This window comes from Asterias rubens, chromosome 20, assembly GCF_902459465.1.
Source record: "Asterias rubens chromosome 20, eAstRub1.3, whole genome shotgun sequence".
Taxonomy (NCBI): Eukaryota; Metazoa; Echinodermata; class Asteroidea; order Forcipulatida; family Asteriidae; genus Asterias; species Asterias rubens.
In genome coordinates this window covers 3,729,801-3,752,821 of record NC_047081.1, presented here as the reverse complement: position 1 = coordinate 3,752,821, position 23,021 = coordinate 3,729,801, and the positions used below count along the sequence as shown (strand labels likewise).

The 23,021-nt window shown below is 39.2% G+C and overlaps 1 protein-coding gene across 1 annotated transcript in view; it reads right to left on the bottom strand.

The window, feature by feature from the left end:
* Nucleotides 1-1,986: 1,986 nt before the first annotated feature.
* LOC117303698 (probable E3 ubiquitin-protein ligase HERC3) overlaps nucleotides 1,987-23,021 on the bottom strand; it is a 60,705-nt gene continuing 39,670 nt past the window's right edge. Inside the window, exons 11-21 of the mRNA XM_033787968.1 lie at nucleotides 14,064-14,259; nucleotides 12,191-12,354; nucleotides 11,393-11,512; nucleotides 10,794-10,886; nucleotides 9,536-9,745; nucleotides 8,588-8,683; nucleotides 7,110-7,228; nucleotides 5,976-6,176; nucleotides 5,398-5,581; nucleotides 3,652-3,754; nucleotides 1,987-3,071 (exon numbers count right to left, since the gene is read on the bottom strand). Of these exons, the coding sequence (XP_033643859.1) occupies nucleotides 2,863-3,071; nucleotides 3,652-3,754; nucleotides 5,398-5,581; nucleotides 5,976-6,176; nucleotides 7,110-7,228; nucleotides 8,588-8,683; nucleotides 9,536-9,745; nucleotides 10,794-10,886; nucleotides 11,393-11,512; nucleotides 12,191-12,354; nucleotides 14,064-14,259 (1,695 nt within the window). The 3' untranslated portion in view covers nucleotides 1,987-2,862. The remainder of the gene's footprint in view (nucleotides 3,072-3,651; nucleotides 3,755-5,397; nucleotides 5,582-5,975; nucleotides 6,177-7,109; nucleotides 7,229-8,587; nucleotides 8,684-9,535; nucleotides 9,746-10,793; nucleotides 10,887-11,392; nucleotides 11,513-12,190; nucleotides 12,355-14,063; nucleotides 14,260-23,021) is intronic.

Genomic DNA, 23,021 nt, shown 5'->3' with positions numbered 1-23,021 from the left:
AGTAAAAAATAGAATTGAGAAGTTATTCTGGACCTTGTACTTAATATTTTCATGCTGTTTTCTGTTTATTAATGAGATCCGAAATTTGATTCCAAAGAATTATTTTATAGCAAAAATCCTTGGTTTCCAGCCATTTCCATTTTTGTTTACCATGCAAACTTTCTTGCATAACAAGTTACAATTTTTTGCCTGAAATTTGACTGGCTGTATGTTGTTTTTGTGTAGCATTTAAATCACATTCATAAAGACCTAAGACAGTTTATCCATTCTGATTGGTCGAGAGGGCATCACGAGTTGTTGTTTGAACGGATGATATAACACCAGTAAAAAGTGTTATAACATGGGCATGACACGCGCGCTTGCACCTGCGCGTATAAGACAGTTTCTTCATTCCTATTGGTCGAGAGCAACGGCTGAAACAGTTGTGCCACATCACGCGATACGCGCGACGCGCACAACATCTCCTTATAAGGAGTTGTTTACCCGAGGGCCTGACCATTTCATAGCTTGAGGGGGGTGTTGTGCTGAAAGAAATAATTGAACAATTATAATTTTTGCATTTATTTTACCTTTTGACCAAAAAGTGTTGATGTTTTTTTATTGAAAATGTATTTATGAATGGGAATCAAAGTGTTTTGAATCAGTTTTCAACTTGTGGTTTAAACCCACCGAGGCCTGGTTCTTGATAATTTACCTCGACTTCGTCCCGGTGAAATTATCAAGTCCAGGCCTCGGCGCGGGTTTAAACCACTAGTTGAAAACCTCTTCACCACACATTGATTCCCGTAATAACAACTTGTTACACCCTTGTAAGGGTTAATGAGGTGCTGTGGCACATTTAGCAGCCACTGCCAGAAACACAGGAGCAACTAACCCCTTCTCTAAGCCAGTGTAACCGTTAAGCCCGGTTCATACTTCCTGCGAATGCGAATAGGAAGCGAATCTTGACGTCACAAATTCGCAACGAACAATTCTCAGCAGTTGAGTTCTGCTCTACTCCCTTGCGAATAATCGCTGCGAAAGGAGGGTGTGAAGTCAAACTCATGTCAAACTCGCTTCGCATTCGCAGAAAGTATGAACCCGGCTTTAGTGGCCATAATCTTTACCATAATATGGGGGCGCTATCAATGGAGAATTTCCTTGCATAACAAATTACAGTTTTATCTTGAACTTGACACTGACAGGCTGTATGTTTCAGTTAAATAACCGATACAACTTTTAACACCTTGTAAGTGTTTTACGAGGTGCTGCAGCGCATTCAGCAGCGACTGCCAGAAACACAGGGGCATACTCCCTTCTCTTAACGGCAGTGGACACTATTGGTAATTACTCAAACTAATTACCATCATAAAACCTCATTTGGTAACGAGTTATGGGAAGAGGTTGATAGCAATTGTGAGAAATCGCTCCCTCTGAAGTGACGTTATACATACATACAACTAAATATTTATAAACTCTTTACATCAAGATCAAGGCGCTGGAAAGAGCATGACCAATGGAACTATAAATACAACAAATAACATCTGATACAAGTGAGTTTTGAGAGATTTTTTGGATAAAGGCAAAGAGTTACAATTTCTGATGCGTACTGGGAGGTTGTTCCATATTCGCGGAGCAATAAAGGAGAAAGTCCGGTTGTGAGCAGATGAGAGTGTTCTGATGGTTGGGTGTTCGGTTAGGCGTGTGTTGTCAGAAGCTGATCGCAAGCTTGAGCGTGGCGGTTGGTAGAGAGCAAGGCAAGATGATAAGTAGCCTGGTGCTATTCCTTGAAGACATTTAAACACAGTAACATTGTTTTCGAGAAAGAAGTAATTTTCCACGAATTTGATTTCGAGACCTCAAGTTTAGAAATCAAGCATCTGAAAGGACACAACTTCGTGTGACAAGGGTGTTTTTTTCTTCCATAGTTATCGGGCAACTCCAACGACCATTCAAGCTCAAATTTTCCCAGGTTTGTTATTTTATGCATATGTTGAGATACACCAAGTGAGAAGACTTGCCTTTGACAATTACCAATAGTGTCCCTATAATTTGATTGTTTTTTTTTTTACCTTGTGGGGGCGCTTTCAATGAAGAATTTCCTTGCATAACAAATAACATTTTTTTCTTAAATTTGACAGGCTGTACATTTGTTGTTTTCTATCATTTAAATAACCTTAACAATTTGTAACACCTTGTAATGTTTTACATGTGCATGGTGCTGCAAAGCATTCAGTAGCCACTGCCAGAAACACCGGGGCATACGTGTAACTGTCATTGCCCATATTTTTACCACATTATGTGGGCACTTTCACCAGCGAATTTCCTTGCATAACAAATTACAGTTTTGTCTTATAATTGACTGGCTGTATTTTGTCTTCTTGTATCCATCCCACCTTGTAAGTGTTTTACAAGGTGCTGTGGCGCATTCAGCAGCCACTGCCAGAAACAACGAGGCAAACCGTATGAAGCCTTTGATGTTTCTAGTTCTTCTTTCTGATCACCCTCGAGTAATTTCTCTTCGCCAATTAATCTCAACACACACCGAATTCTCATTTCAGCTCTGAGCTTTTGATCTAAATGCGTTGCCTGTATATCCTTGAACTTTGAACTTTTGATTCTTATCAAAGATGGCGACGGTCGTGACCTATTCTAAATCTAGCCACAATGATACAATCAATTAAATGTATTGCATGTATGTCTTTGAACTTTGACTGTTTGATTCACCTCCAAGATGACGACGACCGTAACCCATTCTTAAACCCAGCCAAAATGATACAATACTTTAAATGTGTTGCATGTATATCCTTGAACTTTGAACTTTGAACCTTTGATTCACCTCAAAGATGGCGACGATCGTGACCCATACTATAAAACCTTGCATCAGACCAGCGCAAACCCCTCGGTGTGCTCGATAGCGGTAAGGAGTTTGTCCCTCAGCTTGTCTTTGGTTTTGTAGATTGGAAGATCCAGGAGGTTGAAGCAGGTGTGTGCGACCGGGAGGAAGTCATCTCCGCTCCGGACTGGCTGGATGTAGGCTCGCAACGTCTTCATTCCCTGAATGGGGACTCGGTCTGTCCCAGTTAGGAATACTGTCAGAAAGATATGAATAAAGGTAGACTGTGACCATTGAGTGTTAATGAAGAATTTGAGTAGTTTAAGTGTTGAAGATAATTTGCAACATCTTCATTCCATAAAGGCACTAGACACTTTTGGTAATTACTCCCCAAAAAATTGTTAGCTTAAAAACTGACTTGGTAATGAGCAATAGAGAGCTGGTTGACGATATAAAGCGTGAGAAGCGGCTCCCTCTGAAGTAACGTAGTTTTTTAAGAAAGAGGTAATTTCTCATTAAAATTTTCAAATACTTCAGGCTTGAAGCTGTTTTAGGCATCTTAATGCAAACAAATTTGTACAACGAGGTTTTTTTTTTCTTTCATTATTCTCTTGCAACATCAAGGATCAATTAAGTCCAAATTTTCACAGATTTGTTTTTTTAATGCATAAGTTGGGACACACCAAGTGAGAATACTGGTCTTTATACTGATCTTTGACAATTACCAAAAGGTGTCCAGTGGCTTTAAATTCAAATGACATGTACATGTGGACAATTCATAGTTTATTTCAACAACAATTAATAAAAACTGTTTGTGAACCTTTCTTTCCACTCACCAAGAAACTTCTTTTTCTGCTCCAGAACTAACTCTCGGAAGACTTCCCAGAATATCTTGATTGTTGGATGTTGTCGATAGTATTCCCCCTTGTATTCAACACTCTGTATCAATCCAAACCAATACCACATTAAACTCAAGGAATACTACATTAATAAGTAGTATATCAAACAAGTATACAGTAACTAAGAGAGAGGGAGAGAGTATGCTGTAACACCATAGAAATAGAACTCGGAGAACGCTGAGTGTCTCATTGTGCGTGCAGTTTCGTGTGAGAACATTTTTATGGACGCACATAATATGCCATTTTTTGTACGCATGTATGGCTAAATATTTTTTCCATTTAGTAGACGTCGCAAAACCAATACCACAATAAGAAATACTACATTAATAAGTAGAACTCAACATAGGGTGCGTTTGATTAGCTTTAGTGAGCCCCTGACATAAGCCAATCAAACGATCACTCACCTTCTCGTGGTGACATCAAACACCTCAGGCCAGCCCTTAGTGACCCACTACACAAGCGGGGCACTTGGGGCTGACCAGGGTGAGCCCCTAGAATGACATCAAAGCTATTCGAATGTACCAGGGGCAGACCGGGTCAACCCAAGGAAGTTAATCGAACGCACCCTAAGAGAGCATGCGGTAACACCGAGTTATGCACCATCCTTCTGAAGACAATCACATCATACTGTTCGATAGGTTGAGTCGGTAACCACTGGCCTTTTCAGAACCAACTACCGGTACTCAAAAGATATATTCGCATGGTGTTACTGCAAACCTCTCTTAGTTACATTGTGCAATTGACTTTTTCAGAGCAAATTATGAACAATAACGTAATTGGATTTTTTCATTCCAAGGAGAAAAAAAAAACGCTGTGCAGCCCAGCACAGATTTCCCCCATATTAATTCAGTTCACTGTGCATTGATCTCAGACACAGAAAGGAGTATCAAGAGAAAGAACACAGTCCAAATGTCACTCAACTTTACATCGCCTCAATAACATGAACAGGTTGGAAACCTGGCATCATGTCTGAAGCACACACTTTAGCAATAATTGCCCCATAATTAAACATGAATCATTGGATGATCCGCTTGCCTTAACAAAAAATTGTTTTGTAGCCCACCACTATTAAAATAATATTAATAACCAGTTTTTAAATAGCGCTTTTCACACCGAAGGGCGTCTCAAAGCACTTCCAACGTTTTTACCCCTGGTCACTTGGCCATTTAATTCATTCCTTAAACCATCTCAGCTCCTTGGGGAGCATAGAGCCTGAGCAACAAATAATGCGCTACTCGGCTAAATCAATCACAAGAACCATCTCTGCCCGTACATGTACCCATTTACCCCTGGTGAGAAGCAATTATTGTCTTGCTCAGGGACAAAAGTGTCACAACCGGGACTTGAACCCACACTCTGCTGAACAGAAACACCAGAGCTTGAGTTCGGTGCTCTTTTCTGCTCTTGGTCTAGCTACAACTCTGGGCCCAATTTCATAGAGCTGCTGAGCACAAAAATTGGCTTAGCATGAAATTTCTTCCTTGATAAAAACAGGATTTACCAACCAAATTTCCATTTGGTGCATATTGCTTATAACTAGTATTCAGCTGTTGTTTGCTTATCCTGGAAACCACGTGGAAACTGTGTTGGTAATCCTGTTTTTTATCAAGGCAACAATTTCATGCTAAGCAAATTTTTGGTGCTTTGCAGCTCTATGAAATTGGCCCCTGGTCGTAAACCCACCTGCTCAAATTCATCCCAGTCGTAGTGTTCGTCACCGATCACCATGTCCATCAGCTCCTGAGGGTGGAACAAGTTGAAGACACGCCCTCCGCAGACATGCAGAAAACCCTTGCTGAAAAATGAGTATTGCTTCTCCACCGAAGTGTTCAGGACAAAGTCAACATATCGATCGACGTACTCTTGCCTGTTTGTTTCAAGTACAAACAAAATCTAACCAAAAACCTTGGTGTGATCCCTCGCTACATGGTAAAGGTACTTAACAGGTTAGCAAGAGAATTAGGCAGACAGCTTGCACGGTCACCATGGATTTGCATTGTGACGTCATTATTTTTTGTGCGGTAAGCACCGGAAGGTTATGCAGTATCTTAACTGGCGACTTTGGCAACAGCCACGGCTAGATCGCGCTGATCTAGCCGTAGCTGTTGCCAAAGTCGCTATGAATCAAAATCAAACAGTCGGCACAAAATGTCCATGAAAGCATCTCTATGATTAGGCCCAGTTGGTAGAGCACTGGCCTGTTAATTCAGAGGTCTTAGGTTCACGTAATGCTCTAGTCAAATTCTCTTAGTTCTACTCACTTGTTTTCCAAAGTGACATCCACTTCAGCCCCGCCCGGTTTGAGCTCAGTTGTCTCCACCTCCCCAAAGTTCTCCGTCGCGATCTGAAAGGTCAAGCCAAAGTCAAGAACATCCTCTGCCTCCTCCATATCAAGAAGCTTCTGGAGATTGCCGGCTACGAGGGAGTCAAGTTGCTTCAAGTCTTCAAGGGTGTTGGCTGGCCTAAGAGTAACACAACAAGAAGATGACTAAGACCTGTTAACGCTAGCTCCAGAAATGTGGATTGCAGACCCGGATCTAATCCGCTAAGCAGAATTTTAGTACGCAATATTTTCTACTTTGAGCAGCTCTATGATATTGGGCCCTAGGCTCACTTTCATAAAGCCTGTAAGCACAAAAGTATGCTAAGCACCAAAAGAATTGACTAGCAGAGACTAAATTTCATAAAGTTTACAGTCTTGCAACTTGTGCCCAAAACAAAACTAACCAAGCAACAAAATTAACTAAGCAGTATTTTCTGCTTAAAGCCATTGGACCCTTTCGGTACAGAACAAAAACTTAAAGTTCACAGATTTACAAATAACTTACAGGGTTTACAGAAGGTAGTGGTGAAAGACTTCTCTTGAAATATTATTCCATGAAATGCTTTATTTTTTCGAGAAAACAGTAAAACAATATCAATTCTCGAAAGCGAGAATTACGGATTTATTTTAAACACATGTCATGACACGGCGAAACGCGCGGATACAAGGATGGGTTTCCCCGTTATTTTCTCCCAACTCCGATGACCGATTGAGCCTAAACATTCACAGGCTTGTTATTTGATATAGAAGTTGTGATACACGAAGTGTGGACCTTTGACAATACTGTTTATCGAAGGGGTCCAATGGCTTTAACAGCTTTATGAAACCAGACCCAGTTGTATAATGTACCATGGAGTTGTAATATGGAGAACTGTTGTGTACAAACTTCTTCTGATAGCGCCATCTTCTGAATCAACCTCCTTCAGCTAATGTTAGTTTCCAATTATTAAGCAGGGTTAGACACAGAATTTGGTGAATCAGATCCGGCAAAAAGGATGTCTCAAACATTGACTCCAGAAGCTGGGCCCAGTACCGCTATAGTAAATCTTGAAGATGATAGACAAAGACTCACCTTTTCAGTAGTTTCTTGTACAGCGCCAGTGGAAATGGCAGCGATATAATGGTAAGGTTATAGATGGCTAAACCAACGATGACTCCGACCAGGCAAAACATCTCTCCATCTTCAAAGCTCTACCAAACAAAAGAGAGTATAGATTTGTAGTATCGCAGGCCTGATACTTCACGGAGCCAACGAAGGCGATTGCCTCCGTGTCCCCTGGTCACTGCCTTGGTGCCCTTGAAATGCTCACAGTAGAAATTTGTCATAGGGTGCCCTTTACCAAGAAGAAAATGCCTTGGTGCCTTTGCCCTTTCAAAAACGAAGCATACAGCCCTGGTATTGACTCTACTATTGTGCCGTGTGGGATTACCGTGAAGCCCTCCACACAAAAATACAGGACCACAGTTCATATAGCTGTTTAGCAACAGTTTGCTGCAAACATTAAAGTCTTGCTTTGGGTAACCAGCTAAACACCATCAAATGCATTGCTTGTGACCAGTTCCCTGCTCATTGATTGAATATTACATAGATCTTTAGGAAATCCCAGTGCATAAACGCTATCCCTAGGGACATAGAGTGCTTATTGCTGCATAATTACAATTACCAGTCATTATTTACTGCCTTGCAAGTCAACATGCCATATGAATACTGTTGGAAGGAGTATTAATGTACGAACAATAAGGGAATAAGTAGCTACGAGTTCTTACACGGCCGTTTAAGGCCGGAAGGTTCGAATTGCGAGGGCATTTAGCCCACAGCAACAACCCTCCAACGGACGTTTAAGACTGGGTCACTACTCTTTTATTCCCATTCATAAATGCCTTTTTGTTAAAAGAACGTTAAAAAAATACAATTACAGACACTTTGACAGTTGAAAATTTGAGGTTTGAAATAGATTACGCGCGTGTGCTTAGAAGTAGATTACGCACTGTTACTAATAGCTATGATAATCTTGCGCGCCTGACACACGGAAGCCAGCCGGTTATTAACACTGGTCTTTATCAACCGTTTAAACACCCCCATGTGATGCGCTCTCCACCAATAGGAGTAGAGAAACTGTCTGAGGTATTTATGAATGTATGGGTGCGTTCGTTTAGCTTCCCTTGGTCATCCCCTGTGTGTGGTGGGGGTTTTTTCCAGGACGAACGTGGGTAATTATCTGCACACGTTCGTCCTGGAAAAAAACATGTCACACACCGGGGTCGACCCAGGGAAGCTAAACGAACGCACCCAATGTTTATGATTGCAGTTATGAGAGTTTTTTCCAGGAGTTGAAAGCTGAAATATTACTAAGTACATTATTCACTGCATGATTTCTACTCGAACACAACTTAATGTTAATATGAAGTTCTGATAGCACTTATCATAACTGAGTATTGAATAATGTATTTAAAGGTGTGCAGATCTACACTTGAGTCATTGGTTTTGTTACCAGAAATTTATAATAAGAATAATAAATAATAGTGATGTATGCAGAATAATTTGAATACCTTATTGTTGAACCATATCGTCTGCAACCCCTCATAGTGGCGGAACATTCCAAACTTAGGTGATAGTATCTCACGGAGTATCAGCATAAAGAACTCCTAAAAGGACGACAGACAGGATTGGTAAAAACATCGTTAACACATTCTACAAATTAACCCTGGGACTCTTTACCAGTCATCCAGAGTTTAAAAAGAAATTAAGCACACCAAGAATTCTATGATGGGTTTGCATAAAGTTTTGCGCAGTCCGCTAGCCGTCAATTTCACAAAACTGTACGCAACTGCGTAAGTCCACTCGCGCTACAATTGTTGCAAAGGTTAAACACCATTAACCCAAGAAATCCCGCATGAGTGGACTTACGCACTTGAGTAAAGTTTTGTGAAATTGACTGCAGGGTTTGATTTTGACATTGGCTAGAAATTTTGCAACCATTTGTAGGAGGAGTAGATTCAGTGGCAACATCTCTTTTCTAGAAACAATCTAAACAAAGAAACAGCACCTTTCTTCAAATTCAGTGGTCTTTTTAGAGGAAACAGTGAACCTGTTTTCTAGTTTCTCAGAACTGTTGTGCTTATTCACATTGTGCTTATTTTGGTTGCAGTTACTTAAATAAGCTATGGTGATTTTAACCACTGAGTACATGTGAAATGTATACATGCCAAATTGCTTACAGACTTGGTCGTTAAGGAAAAGCAACAGGCATGATATTTGGCCCTTGGAAAAAACAGGACAAGGGTTGCCATGAACATAATATTGTGTAAGCGTTTATAAGACTTTTTGAATCCTGAATCGAACTGTCAAGAGTTTAAGGCAATTTACTTTGCTGGAGCTAAGTTACTGCCATGAACTTGCAAATTAGTTGTAATTTGTTTTCTGGATTTCTCACCCAAAAAAGTACCGCAGGTGGTGCGTAAAAAAATTCATTAAGGATATTTGAGCCCTTTCCGAACCTTTTTGAGTCCTCCAGCATCCACGGCCTCCTCTCCAAGAAACGTCACCATCAATGGTTTCTTGATGTCCATACTGCCCTGCCGTGACAGCTCAGTCAACGCACTCTGCACGATGTTCTTCCGATCGATTTTCAGTACGAGGTACGGATTGATGGGATCGAAAAAATACTCAACGCTGAAGTTCCTCCGCTGGACGTCTTCAATGGCACTCTGAATGACAAAGAAATATTTCAAAAACAATTTAATGGGTAGCCTGAACATCTAACATCACACTTCGCAGCTCATAAATAACGCAAGAGACCAGCATCGAAAACCGGCGTGTAGATTCACCCTTGACCTCACACAGAGATAGGCACAATATTTCTACAATATTCCCTTACAAGTACCGTATCCACCATGCATGTACTGTATACATTATACCAAACTCGGACGACAGAAAGTAAGCTTTCCCTACGTGTGTTGTGATTGGCCAACCGAGGTGACCTCGGACCAATCAAATCAAGCCCAGCTACGGTAGCTTTTAGTCATTGCATTTATCCAATGATATCATTGTATCCAATGGAATCACTGATCTGAGAAGCTGGGACCTGTCTTTATCCTTGCGGATAAATACAGGAGCCCAGTCTATTGAAAGGGAAGCAATGAGGACACTAGGTGGCAGCAGACTTACCAGGTATATCAATTGTCAAGAAAGAAATGCGCATGCTCAGAGCTACATAAACAATAGAACAAATTTACCTTGTAACGTAAGTGCTATTTTATGATACTTTTGCACTGACACAACAAAGACGATAGTAAACATTAACAATAATAGTGGCTTCATACATGTATATAGCGCTCATGTCCATTGCTCAATGATGATCAAGGTGCTTCAACATTCAGTTTTTTTCCTGCAAGGTATGTGGGACTTTGTTTGAATCATGAGACCTACTCCCTTTACATAGGACCCTGCAATGGTTTACAAGGTGCAGTGGTGCAATATGCAGCCTATCAGACCAGGGAAACTAGGGTGAACCCCTTGACTTTTTCGACAAGTGCACTGGGTTCTTTCACATGCGTTACACAACACACGGGACCAACAGTTTTCTGACCCATACAAAGGATGAAGCAATATGGTTAAGTGTCTTGCTTAAGTAGACAGGCGTTACGACCAGGACACGAACCCAGACTCGGATTATAAGAAACACCAGAGCTTGAGTTTGGTGCTCTTATCCGCTGGGCCATTACACGCCACATGAGAAGATGTTATAAATCTCACCTGCATTTGTAGTATAGCATCCTCCTTGAGTAGCTGTGTCTTTGCATTTGCATCCAGGACAAACGGATAGTCACAGAAGTTGACATCTCGGCACTGTATGAAAATAAAAAATTAGACAGCTTCCCAAATGTACTATTCTTTAAGGTAGGCCACTTTCCCAAGCATGACTTGCTCGCTCATATCCCCTGGAATTGGTTCACTTAAATGTGCTAGAATCTGGCACATTTTATTAAGGCCATTGGCCGATCCACTCTATGCGTATGGTTTAGTTTGGTAATGCGCAAAAGAGGTCAAAACTATCTGGTCCATCTCATTCTCATTCTAATGAGGTCTATAACAATGCAGTTTCAGGTGACCATGTTAAAACATGATTCATTTCACATGAGCGTTCTAAGCATCCCACAGTGCCACACATATGCTTGAAAAAATCAAATGGCACACTTGTAAACCTTGTGGGCCAATCAGCATCGTTTCTCCGTCCATCCCTCCAAGGGGGTTAGTGACGAGAGGTATCGCACTGCCCATGGTAGCTTTTGAGCAGAGGGACCATGCACTGAATGGATTGCTTGATTGTTTTATTCTTTGACCCGAGTCGTTACCTGCATCCCGCTGGGTCTTTGCAGCCATTCTAAGAAGTGCTCCCTGATTCCAACGTTCTCCGTTAACTCATTGATGTAGAAAAGGTAATATGGAAGTATTTCATTATTTTGGCTGTTCATCTGCAACAAAGGAAAAGAAAAACATCGAAATAAAACTGGGAGTCAAATAAGGAGTCAAATATGGAGTTAAATGCGGTTCTATAAAATGGCGGACCGTGTTAGTTCATGAGTTATAAGATAAACTACATAATTTTGAGACATATTTGCGTGAACCATTATATTCTACCTTTAATACGTTTTTTTTTCATCCACATTTATTTCATAACAAAAGGCTTCAAACACATTTAAGTATTCTAAAAATGCCAAATTTCATGGCTCTGCTTACCAAAAGCAAAGAATCGGCACATACGGAAGCAGGATATTCTGTGCTTTCGTGTAGTTTTCAGTGAAGTTTTTCTTGTGCACTTGTGTACTCCACGTTACACGGCATTCTTCACTTTCACAGCTAGCGCAAAAATTTGGCGCTTGCAGAGAATATGTGATCGGTAGCGAAGAACTCAGGGCTAAGAGGAGCCATGAAATTAGGCAAAGGACCCAATTTCATAGAGCTGCTTATAAGCAGAAAAAGTAGCACACCAAAAATAAGGTTACCAGCCAAACTGCCATGTCACATGTACAATTTGTGACTGGTATCCAGCTCATTTCTGCTCAGCAGAAAATTCTTAAGCAATAATGTCTGCTTAAGCAGCTCTGTGAAATTGGGCCCAGATCGTTTGGTGAAAATTTAGAAAGGTTTACCTTGCAGAGTTTGCTCAGGACTTCTAGGCAGGTCTTGATGTTCCGTCTGAGGGTAGGGCGATCTGCTACCTTGGGCGTCATACTGAGCTGTCCCATCATACACACCTTGTAGGTTGTCAGGATTCGATTCAGATGACGGGGCTGTAACGTCGACCACCATTGCGCTACATAACAAAGAGGTAATAACAAATAATTATTATAACACCCCTGACAAATTCTCTGCCTTTTAATTGGTTTAGAGCGCGTCACATGATATGTCTTAGTTTTACTAGACGACAGCCGTGTGATAGTGCATCGTTTGCAGTGTGATAGTGCATCGTTTGCCGTGTGATAGTTCGACGACTATCACACGGCGTGCGGTACCCAGACATCTTTTTACCCACCTCAAACCCAATTAGTTGTGCATCCGTGTATCTGAAATGCACCTACAAACGTTACGTGTACGAAGATGATAAATAATCTGTTGGGGTGTTATAAAACCAACATTGACTGCTCTTACTCATGCTATGGTTAAAACTACGACAACCTTGCTGATCCCCGGACCGTTCCACTTTCCCTCAGCGGACCTCGGGAGTCGAAGTCTTAAACCATAACACTCGAAGCAGTCAATATTTGTACAAACAAGCAATATTTACAAGGGCTTTCTCACATTGTTTTATACTATCAACAGCTCTCATGCTTGCTACCAAGTAAGTTTTTATGCTAACATTTATTTGGAGTAATTACCAAAAGTGTCCATAGTGCCTTTAAAGGGAAGGTACACGTTTGGTAATTGTCAAAGACCAGTCCTCTCACTTGGTGTATCCCAACATAAGCATCAAATAACCAGCCTGTGAAAATTTGAGTTAAATTGGTCATCGAAGTTGTGATAAAATGATGAGAGAAAAAACACCCTTGTTGGACGAACTTGTGTGCTTTCAGATAGGAATAAATGGCTTCTGGCTAGAAGTCTTTTGCTATTTTAGTGAGAAATTACCTTTCTCAAAATCTATGCTACTTCAGAGGGAGCCATTTCTCACAATGTTTTATACTATCAACAGCTCTCCAATGCTAGTCAGTTTTTAAGTTAATATTTGTTTTGAGTAATTACCAAACGTGTACCTTCCCTTTAAGACAAGCATAGAGGAAAGACAGATTGGTACTTGTTTGTTGTTGTTGAACAGGGTTATACTTGTAAGTAGATCAACCCAATAATTTCTGATTACAAAGGTTTATACATGAACTAATGCTTATTCCCAAGTAAGTTTTTATGCCAATTTGTATTTTGAGTATTTAACAAATATGCCTTCAAGCTCTGGTGATTCTGTTCAGCAGAGTGTGGGTTCGAATCCCGGTCGTGTGTCCCTGAGCAAGACACTTCACTATAATTGCTTCTCTCCACCCAGGGGTAAATGGGTACCTGTGAGGGCAGAGTTGGTTCTCGTGATTGATTAGCTTTGGATTGCGCTACATATTTGGGGGCACAGGCTGTATACTCCCCAGGGAGCTGAGATGGTTTAAGGAAAGATTTAAGGCCCAGTGACCAGGGGTAATAATGTTGAAGCGCCATGAGCGTCACGCAGGACCTGAGCACTATATTAGAAGCCACTATTATTATTACAATTAAGTCAGACCTACATTTGGGCTCCGTCATGCTCACACGCACAGCAACTATTTTCTCACGCATTGGGGCCAGACCAGAAAAAAAAAAAATTAACGACAATGCATTGCCAAATCGTGCTCGCGTGTACAAAGTTTGCACAATCTTCAAATTGCACGCAGTTTACCAGAGCTTTGTGGTGAGCTTTGAAAAATCTCACGCATAGCTGGCCTCTGGACTTGGCATCTCTGTTATGTAGTACTTAGAACAGTAAAATTGAGAGTCAAATCTTACATATAACATTAGCACCAGCAGTTTTAAGGCTACACAGGGCTTCAGCAAACTGGACAACCAGCGTTCCATAGCGCTCCGGTGAAGGATCCGTAAAGACTGGCGACTCTATCAACAGAAGGTATAACCGTAATGCCTCCACGTCTGGAGGTGACGAAGGAAGATTTGGAATCAAAAGAACCCCAAGGATTTCTGCAATCTGTGTGAAATCAAGCAGAAAAGAAAAAACGAGGTTTATTAAAATGCAATTGATCATAGTCGAGAGGTTAAGATCACCATACTCAAGCACTCTGTAGTGCCATAGTTTTCGAGGAAGAAGTAATTTTCCACGAATTTGATTTCGAGACCTCAAGTTTAGAATTTGAGGTCTCGAAATCAAGCATCAGAAAGCACACAACTTCGTGTGACAAGGGTGTTTTTTTCTTTCATTATTATCTCGCAAATTCGACGACCGATTGAGCTCAAATTTTCACAGGTTTGTTATTTTATGCATAGGTTGAGATACATCAAGTGAGAAGACTGGTCTTTGACAATTACCAATAGTGTCCACTGTCTTTAAAGAAATGTTACAGAATTGTTTTTAAGAAACAAAAATCTTGAAGATCACAGGTTTACATCAAACTTACAGGTCTACTGATGATGACAGTTGAAAATATCCCTTGAAATATTTCTCTCTGAAATGTCATATTTGATGAGAAATAAATCATCTAACTTCGCGTTTGAAGTTTATCGCTCAGTGAGCGTTTTACCCATTTTTATTTTTGCATCGATGCAATGCAAAATTTGTAATCGGTTTTTTCACTATTCTCTCGTCACCCAGATGGCCGATCGATCTCAAACTTCTACAGGTTTGTTAGTTGATGACGGTGGATAACATAAGTGCTTACACTGCCAGCAACTGTTTTGTTAGCAAAAACCAATTCTTTAGTGTTCCTTTTGTTGAATGTTTATGTGAAAAGGAAATTAATTTGTTTAGAGTAATATGATCAAGGACTAACTGGTACATGTAGTCATCAAATAAAAGTAAAAAATAAAATGGGGCACCAATGCCTGCTGTATATCAATTACAATAATGCTGACTTGAATTAAAGGAACACGTTGCCTTGGATCGGTCGAGTTGGTCTTTGAAAAGCGTTTCGTGACCGTTTGTTATGAAATGCATATGGTTAGAAAGATGATGTAAACGTAGAAATCAATGATCTACACAAATATGCGTGGTTTTCTTTCTACATCGTCCAATAACACGGTCGGCCATTTATGGGAGTCATAAATGGCCGACCGTGACAGTTCGCAACGTAAAAAGAAAACCGTGCAATTTTGAGTGATACTTGTGTGGATCATTATATTCTACTTTGTAAACATCTTTCCAACCATATGCATTTCATAACAAACGGTTTCAAACGCTTTTTATAGACCAACTCGTCCGATCCAAGGCAACGTGTCCCTTTCATGCTGGGATGGTGAGGACAAATTAGTCTTGTAAAGGGGGCTGTTGTCGTGATCATAGCAGGCATGTTGCTGTACATGAACAGTTACTCTGCCTGGCTCCAAATGCAGTCATCATTTCTGTATTGTATTGTGACGGCCCAGTGCATCCACGTGCATGCCCGTGGAGTTTAAAAACACGCGTCATGCTCATGACCCGCATGATCACCCAACCACACCACAGAAGCTTCCAGCCATTGTCATCATCATCATTTTAGTGGTCGCAACCAAGATTCCATGCACAAAGTCAAGCCAGAGGTGTTTATCCCTCATTGTTTATCCAGCCATTGTACCTACATCACATTGCAAGTTGAATACCTCTTTCTAACACAGCTGACATATTGCCTTTAGAACTCTCGCTTTGAACAGAAATTTTGATACTAGCACCCTACTTTCCCCTTTGGAGATCGACACCGAGTCGCAAGTCTTGTAAGTAATTATTTACTTTGTACTACTGCTACTATTGTCATGAATTGAAACCCTGAATTATAGCCCTAATCTTTAGAGTTTACCTTTTTTTTTTTTTTACAAACAAAGTTACCCGATCTGAAGATCAGGCTTGGAGCGATCGGTTATTGTGTGTACATGTAGCTCAATTGGTGAATTGACAAGTACTTCAGGTTGAAGTGATCGTGAAACAGTTTGGCGTACGCATTTCAAATGTGATTTCTTTAGAATTTCAATGTGGAAGACTAACAACTGTGAGAGTGTGAGGTTGTACTAAAAAAGAAAGATTGGAAAATCGCAACCTAAATATACTGTTGAAGAAATTAAAGTTGTTGGTATTACCATGGTATTACTATCCAAAATTATCTTGAATGTAATAAACATGTCCAAACTATGGTTAAAAGAGGGACTAGCAAACTACATAGTAACGTCTATTGAAACATAATGGTTTGCCTGAACATGACATTTTGACCATAACAGTTTTGTTATGCCAGTTACTGAATATGTAGCTGGGCAATTCCACAGTCAGTCGCATTACACTTTTCTGTGTCATTTCGTGATCTTGGTGCTGGTAGTTTTATGCGTTGCTACTCTGTTGTGTACAGCAGAATTTTGCTCATGGATCAGGTTTCTTCTTTCTCAGGAAAAATGGTGACAAGAGGAAATGAGCTTTTTGCTTGTGTTTGCTCTTTTGAGAGATTTGTCTGTGCTTTTTCTTGAAATCCTCGCATTTTCAGTTATTCAAAATACCATTTCTGCTTTTTCAGCCCTAGTCAGTGGTGTTTCCACAATTTGTGGACTATGTTGTAGAGAGTAAATAATTTCAATGCCATCACTTCAATTTTTTACTCAAAATTCTCAGAAATCGTTATTTTACTACACATTATATCATAAAGACTCTGTTCAAATGATGAAACCAGAAGTTACAGACAGGTATCGGAATGGCACATGTAAAACACATTGCGAGAGAAAATGGAAGATAAAAAAAACTTATCCCACAAGTGGTGTGCTTTTACATGCTTGAATGCCACTGTTGTAATGGACCGCACTGAATATGATCAAAAGGTTCAAGGTATCCTTGACACAGATACCTATGTCCGCCTAAAGAAGAACCCGATCCCATCAGTTGAAAGGAAGCTCACTGCCATGCTCCTCTCCCTAAACCGTAGCACTGCCATACCCACTCCATTGTACAGACATCTCAGGCCTTCGGCCTCGAAGTGTCTGAGATTCTTTGGTCAGCCAAAGATTCACAAACCAGATAAACCGCTCCGCCCTATTGTCTCCTCTCGAGGTTCCCCTACCTACAACCTCGCCCAACACTTGACTAAGCTTTTACACCCACTTGTGGGCAAAACACCTCACCATGTACCCAATTCAGCAGAATTACAGTCATCCGATATATTAGTAAGTTTTTATGTCAAATCTCTTATATATATTTTTTTTTTTATCTGTACATGTAATTCATATATATGAATAATATTTTATCTGTACATGTAATTCATTTTACTTTACATCGCTTATTTTTGATGTGACTGTTTTTAAACTGATTGTTTTTAGTATTCAGACTTTTTTAGTATAGGCTTTCTCGGTCAAATTCGGCAAGTTAGCAGTCAATTAAAGGCAGTGGACACTATTGGTAATTACTCAAAATAATTATTAGCATAAAACTTTACTTGGAGACAATTAATGGGGAGAGGTTGGTAGTATGAAACATTGTGAGAAACGGCTCCCTCTGAAGTGCCATAGTTTTCGAGAAAGAAGTAATTTTCCATTAATTTGATTTTGAGGCCTCAAATTTAGAACTTGAGGTCTCGAAATCAACCTTTTAAACGCACACAACTTTGTGTAACAAGGGTGTTTTTTCTTTCATTATTATCTCGCAAGTTCGATGACCGATTGAGCTCAAATTTTCACAGGTTTGTTATTTTATGCATATGTTGAGATACACCAACTGTGAAGGCTAGTCTTTGACAATTACCAATAGTGTCCACTGCCTTTAATCTTCATGATTTCGAATGAAAGCTGTTTTGCCTCTCAAGTTGTTGCTGCGTTTCAAATTCAGAATTTGACCATTCAATTTCATTTTGAGTTGAGACAAATTCCTTAAGCACTGTGTTCAATTTAGTGTATCAATATTCTATTTCGTGACACACACGCCTCAAGAAGCGTCTGCGAATTTGGATACTGCTTTGATGAACTGCTAAATTGAATGATCATTTTGTCAAATCGAATGACGCAACATTACATTTGACTAATCATAAAACGAAATCAAACGACCCTTTTCAGTAGCATTCGATTTTCCAGGAAATAGAATAGCTTGGTGGTTAAATTGGCTGCTCATTTTCCGAAATTGACAGAGGAAAACCTATAAAAAACAAAAATTACCAAATGGAGAAAAAAATTACCAAAGTCATGTCAAACCCTACCTTTATTACAAACTTTTTTTTCCGAATTGATTTTCATAAAAGCGTAAGGCAGGATGTTTAAAAATCTCTTCTCCTTTTTTTAAATGTGATTATTTTTGTTTTGAAAGCTCACTGATTATAGTGACAACACTGCAGAAAAATATTTCTGTCTGAAACCCTTTTCAAATCTGGGGGTAAAAACGTTGTAGAAGACCCCTTAATTGAGGTTATCAATTAAATAAATATGAACAAAATTCGTACACATCCTGTTGCCTTATCTTCAGTCAAATTGGACCACACAATAATAGTGTGTTCATTGTGGAATGTACTTATGTTTGGAACTTTGTGTTCTAAAATTTGTTTAAAAACCAAACACCAGCCGGCGATAGCAATCAATCACTATAGAAGGCTTACCTGACGGGCAGGACAATTAAAGGGCATTAAAGCATTTCAATGAACGGGATATGAATAAATAAACAGGACATGGTCCGTTTCCCTAGACTTGGCCTTGGTGCCCTAAGTCAAGTGTCCCATAGAATTTCAGATTTCCCAATGGGGAAGTGCCCTTGCAAACTAAAAATGGCATTGCCCTCTCGAAAATAAAAATTCCAAGCCTGAATGAAGAATGATGTTATATCCAGGGGCCAATTTCATAGAGCTGCTTAAGCAAAACAATTGCTTAAGCATGAAAATAGTTCGCTTATTTTATACATGTTACTGGCCAAAATTTCATGTTGTATACATTGCTTGTGACTGCTATTTAGCTGTTGTTTACTTAGCACAACAATTGAGTGGAGTCTTGGTCGGTAATCTGATTTGAGTAAGCATGGATTGTTTTGCTTAAGCAAAATTTAGTGCTAAAGCAGCTCTATGAAATTGGGCCCAGTTAATAAAATATATGCATATGTTGACACTCAAAGGTATTTTCAATGCCAATTGTTGTAAAGCTTTTGCACCAGTGTTCATATTGTATACCTTTACTTTTCATACTTTTAACTATCCTGATTTTTAGCTGCACAACTGGGAAAAAGTGTTAGTGCCTTAATGTTTTCTCAAAAAGTAAAGCATTTCACGGAATTTACATTAAACTTACAGGGTTTGAAGATAATGATAGTGGACAGATTCTTTTCAAATCTTATTAACTGAGGTTCTGTAGTTTTTGAGAAATGAGCAAAACAAGTCACAAAATAATTTTCGTCTTAGTAAGACGAAAAGCATGTAAAATCCCATTAACCAGTTATGAGTATATAATACTGGTTATCAAATAATAAACCACAAGGGAAACTGACTGGGTACATTTTTAAATGATTTTGGATTGAACAAAGAAAAATTGACTAGAGCGGGATTTGAACCACTGACCTCCGGTTTAACGTTTTTACACGCTAAAACTGAGAGGTAGATTATTTGTTTTACTCATTTCTCAATAACTACAGTACCTCAGTAAGTAAACATTTCAAATGAAGCTTTCTACTACCATAATCTTCAAACTCTGTAAGTTTAATGTAAATCTGTGGACATTGTGTTTTGTGTTAGGAAAAACTACATAGACCCTTATTTTATAAAGTCACTGGAAACTATGGTAATTGTCATAGACCAGTCTTCTCACTTGGTGTATCTCAACATATGCACAAAATAACAAACCTGTGAACATTTGAACTCAATTGGTCGTCGAAGTTGCGAGATTATAATGAAAGAAAAAAACACCCTTGTCGCACAATTTGTGTGCTTTCGAATGGTTGATTTCGAGACTGCAAAATCAAATTCTGAGGTCTCAAAATCAAGTTCAAATATTTTGGTAGAAAAATACTTCTTCCTCGAACACTACGTTACTTCAGAGGGAGCCGTTTCTCACAATGTTTTATACTATTAACAGCTCTCCATTGATCATTAACAAGTAAGTTTTATGCTAACAGTGATTACCAATAGTGTTCAGTGCCTTTAAATTAGGTTTATTACACTTCTCTCAAGGCTAATTACATTTAGAGAGGTTGTGTATATCTTTGTTTGTTAAATGTCAAATATTCTCCTCCCCCACATCTCAAATCAGTGATAATAATTATTATTATTATATTTCTGATATCGTGAAAGAAAACAAAAAAGTTTTGATTTTTACACTCGTGGCATGGCCAAATTACAGTAAAAATTAAAATTTATACAAGGATGCTTCGTAAGTAAACTTAATCACTGTATTCCCAAAAGCCTAAGAAAACCTGTAAATGAGAGTGCTTGCTATTTGAGCCACAATCACTCTTCCACGATACAAATCCTGGGTTATTTTACACGGACTACAATGTTCAAATACACAGAACCAACCAATCAAAGTGTTTGCACGAGCAGGGTCGATCACACCATGGAGTTACAAATATCTAATTCTACCTCCATGATCAAACCACAGAGCAAACACCATGCTCTCATTGCTCTATGACCGAACCCACACGTTAATGAAAACAATACACTAGAGCTCAAGTACAGTGCTCTTAACCGCTAAGCCACAACACAAGGAGTCTATCGGTACAAGGTCAACAATTATGTCTGTATGTGTAAATGTGTTAAATGGCTGTTCCACTGGAATTTATTTATTTCTCATTTACCCTGGAGAAACCTCTCAGTGAAACACCGTATTAATATGAAAATATATTTTTAAAAAAACATATTGATTAAAGCAATCGCACAACATCGGTAAACAGTATTGTCCAAAGGCCCACACTTCGTGTATCACAACTTATATAAAATAACCAACCTGTCAAAATTTAGGCTCAATCGGTCATCAAAGTCGGGAGAAAATAACGGGAAAACCCACCCTTGTTTCCGCACGTTTCGCTGTGTCAATATGAATTAACAATATTGCACATAAAAATATTTAAGAATATGACTGCACTATGATCAAGGAATGTTGTTGGCCCTACATAAAGGTTGGGTTTTCCCGTTATTTTCTCCCGACTCTGATGAACGAGTCTCTATCCTCTCACCATAAAGACCACCACACACTACAACATTATGTTGTATCAATTCCACATCAGCAACTCAGGCAAATCACACAGGTAAACTGTGATATGATTAACTTTAATAAAACATTCAGAAAATACAACGGAAAGCCAATAATGCTCTCACTTCATATATTTTGTTCTAAACTGTGTCTACATGTGCCATTGGTAGTACAACTATTTTAATGAGATGCAAAATCCACCGATAAACAGAGAGTAAATCGCAAGTCTGATATATAAATAGTCTACAGATCACGGATGACATCACCTTTAATACTGTCACTGAACACTCCTGGCCAAAATGCTTGGACCATACCTATTCACAATGTTACAATAAACATTCCCTTTCCATTTCAGGCCCCCCCCCCCCCCCTCCCCTCAATGTTGAGTGGAAACTGAAGACCATGCAAAGTTTGATATCAGTGCTTGACAACAACCAGGTTGGATCGACCAATCAACACACTCTACAAGTTGGGGTGGGGGGGGGGGCTGGTTTGCTTGGATACTGTGCTGAGCTGCACCGCTATTGGCCCAGGAACTTGTGTGCAAAATCACGTAATACAGTCACTAAACAGCCTAAAGTACCACGTTCAAAAGACAATTAAATGGTATATCGCACGTGTATATAAAACTTGACAGCACAGCAGACAACTTTTCAACTCCTAGTCATAGGTCATAGCACGGCAGCAGAGTGTATGGGATAATTCATAACTTGCTTTAATATTATTTTCTCTAGAACTCTTGTTTCTGTGGTGTGTGCTGCTAGTAATAATTATACTCCAGCTTATTAAATCAACCAAAGTAAGTGCATTATAATTTGTTTGCCACAAATCATTTTATTTCAATTCAATAAAAATAATAGCAAAGAACTCACTTCTACAAGTTAACTAATTGTGCATTATTCTGTGTTAGCTCATCCCTTTTTTAAGTCTTGTCTACCGCAGTCAATTAATCTTCATGATTTCGAATTAAAGCTGTTTTGCCTCTACAGTTGTTACTGCCTTTCAAATTCAGAATTCGGCCATTCAATTTCGTTTTGAGTGGAGACGAATTCCTTTAGCACTTTTGGTGCTGCTTTGATACTGCTTTGATGAACTGCTAAATTGAATGATCATTTTGTCAAATCGAATGACGCAACATTACATTTGACTAATCATAAAACAAAATCAAACGACCCTCTTATATTCAGTACATTTATTTCAATGCTGTCACACAAAACAATAATACAATAGCGTACATTTATGTCAAAATTAAAACAAGCAATATAGTATGAGGTATGATTAGGTACACAATACTTCAAAAAAATAAACAAGTAGGAATTTTAAGACAACATTTAGGTGTAAGGTTAAGCAAAGTGCTTTTGTGCCCTAACCTATTGACAGACAAACATGATACTAAGGAACACAGACAAAGACAAGGGACAACATGGTCAGACGATAGGTGTAGGCCTACAAACAACACAAAGGCGAGTCATCATTAAATGGACTCGTACTATTAAAGTCATGAATTATAGGGTTATAAGGAATATGCATTTGAGTAGCAGTTTTTGTAGTTTTTTCGAAAATACAGGTAGAGTGATTGCCGATTAAACTGTACATAAATTTGCCTAATATCAATGATGATAAAAATCAGAGAAC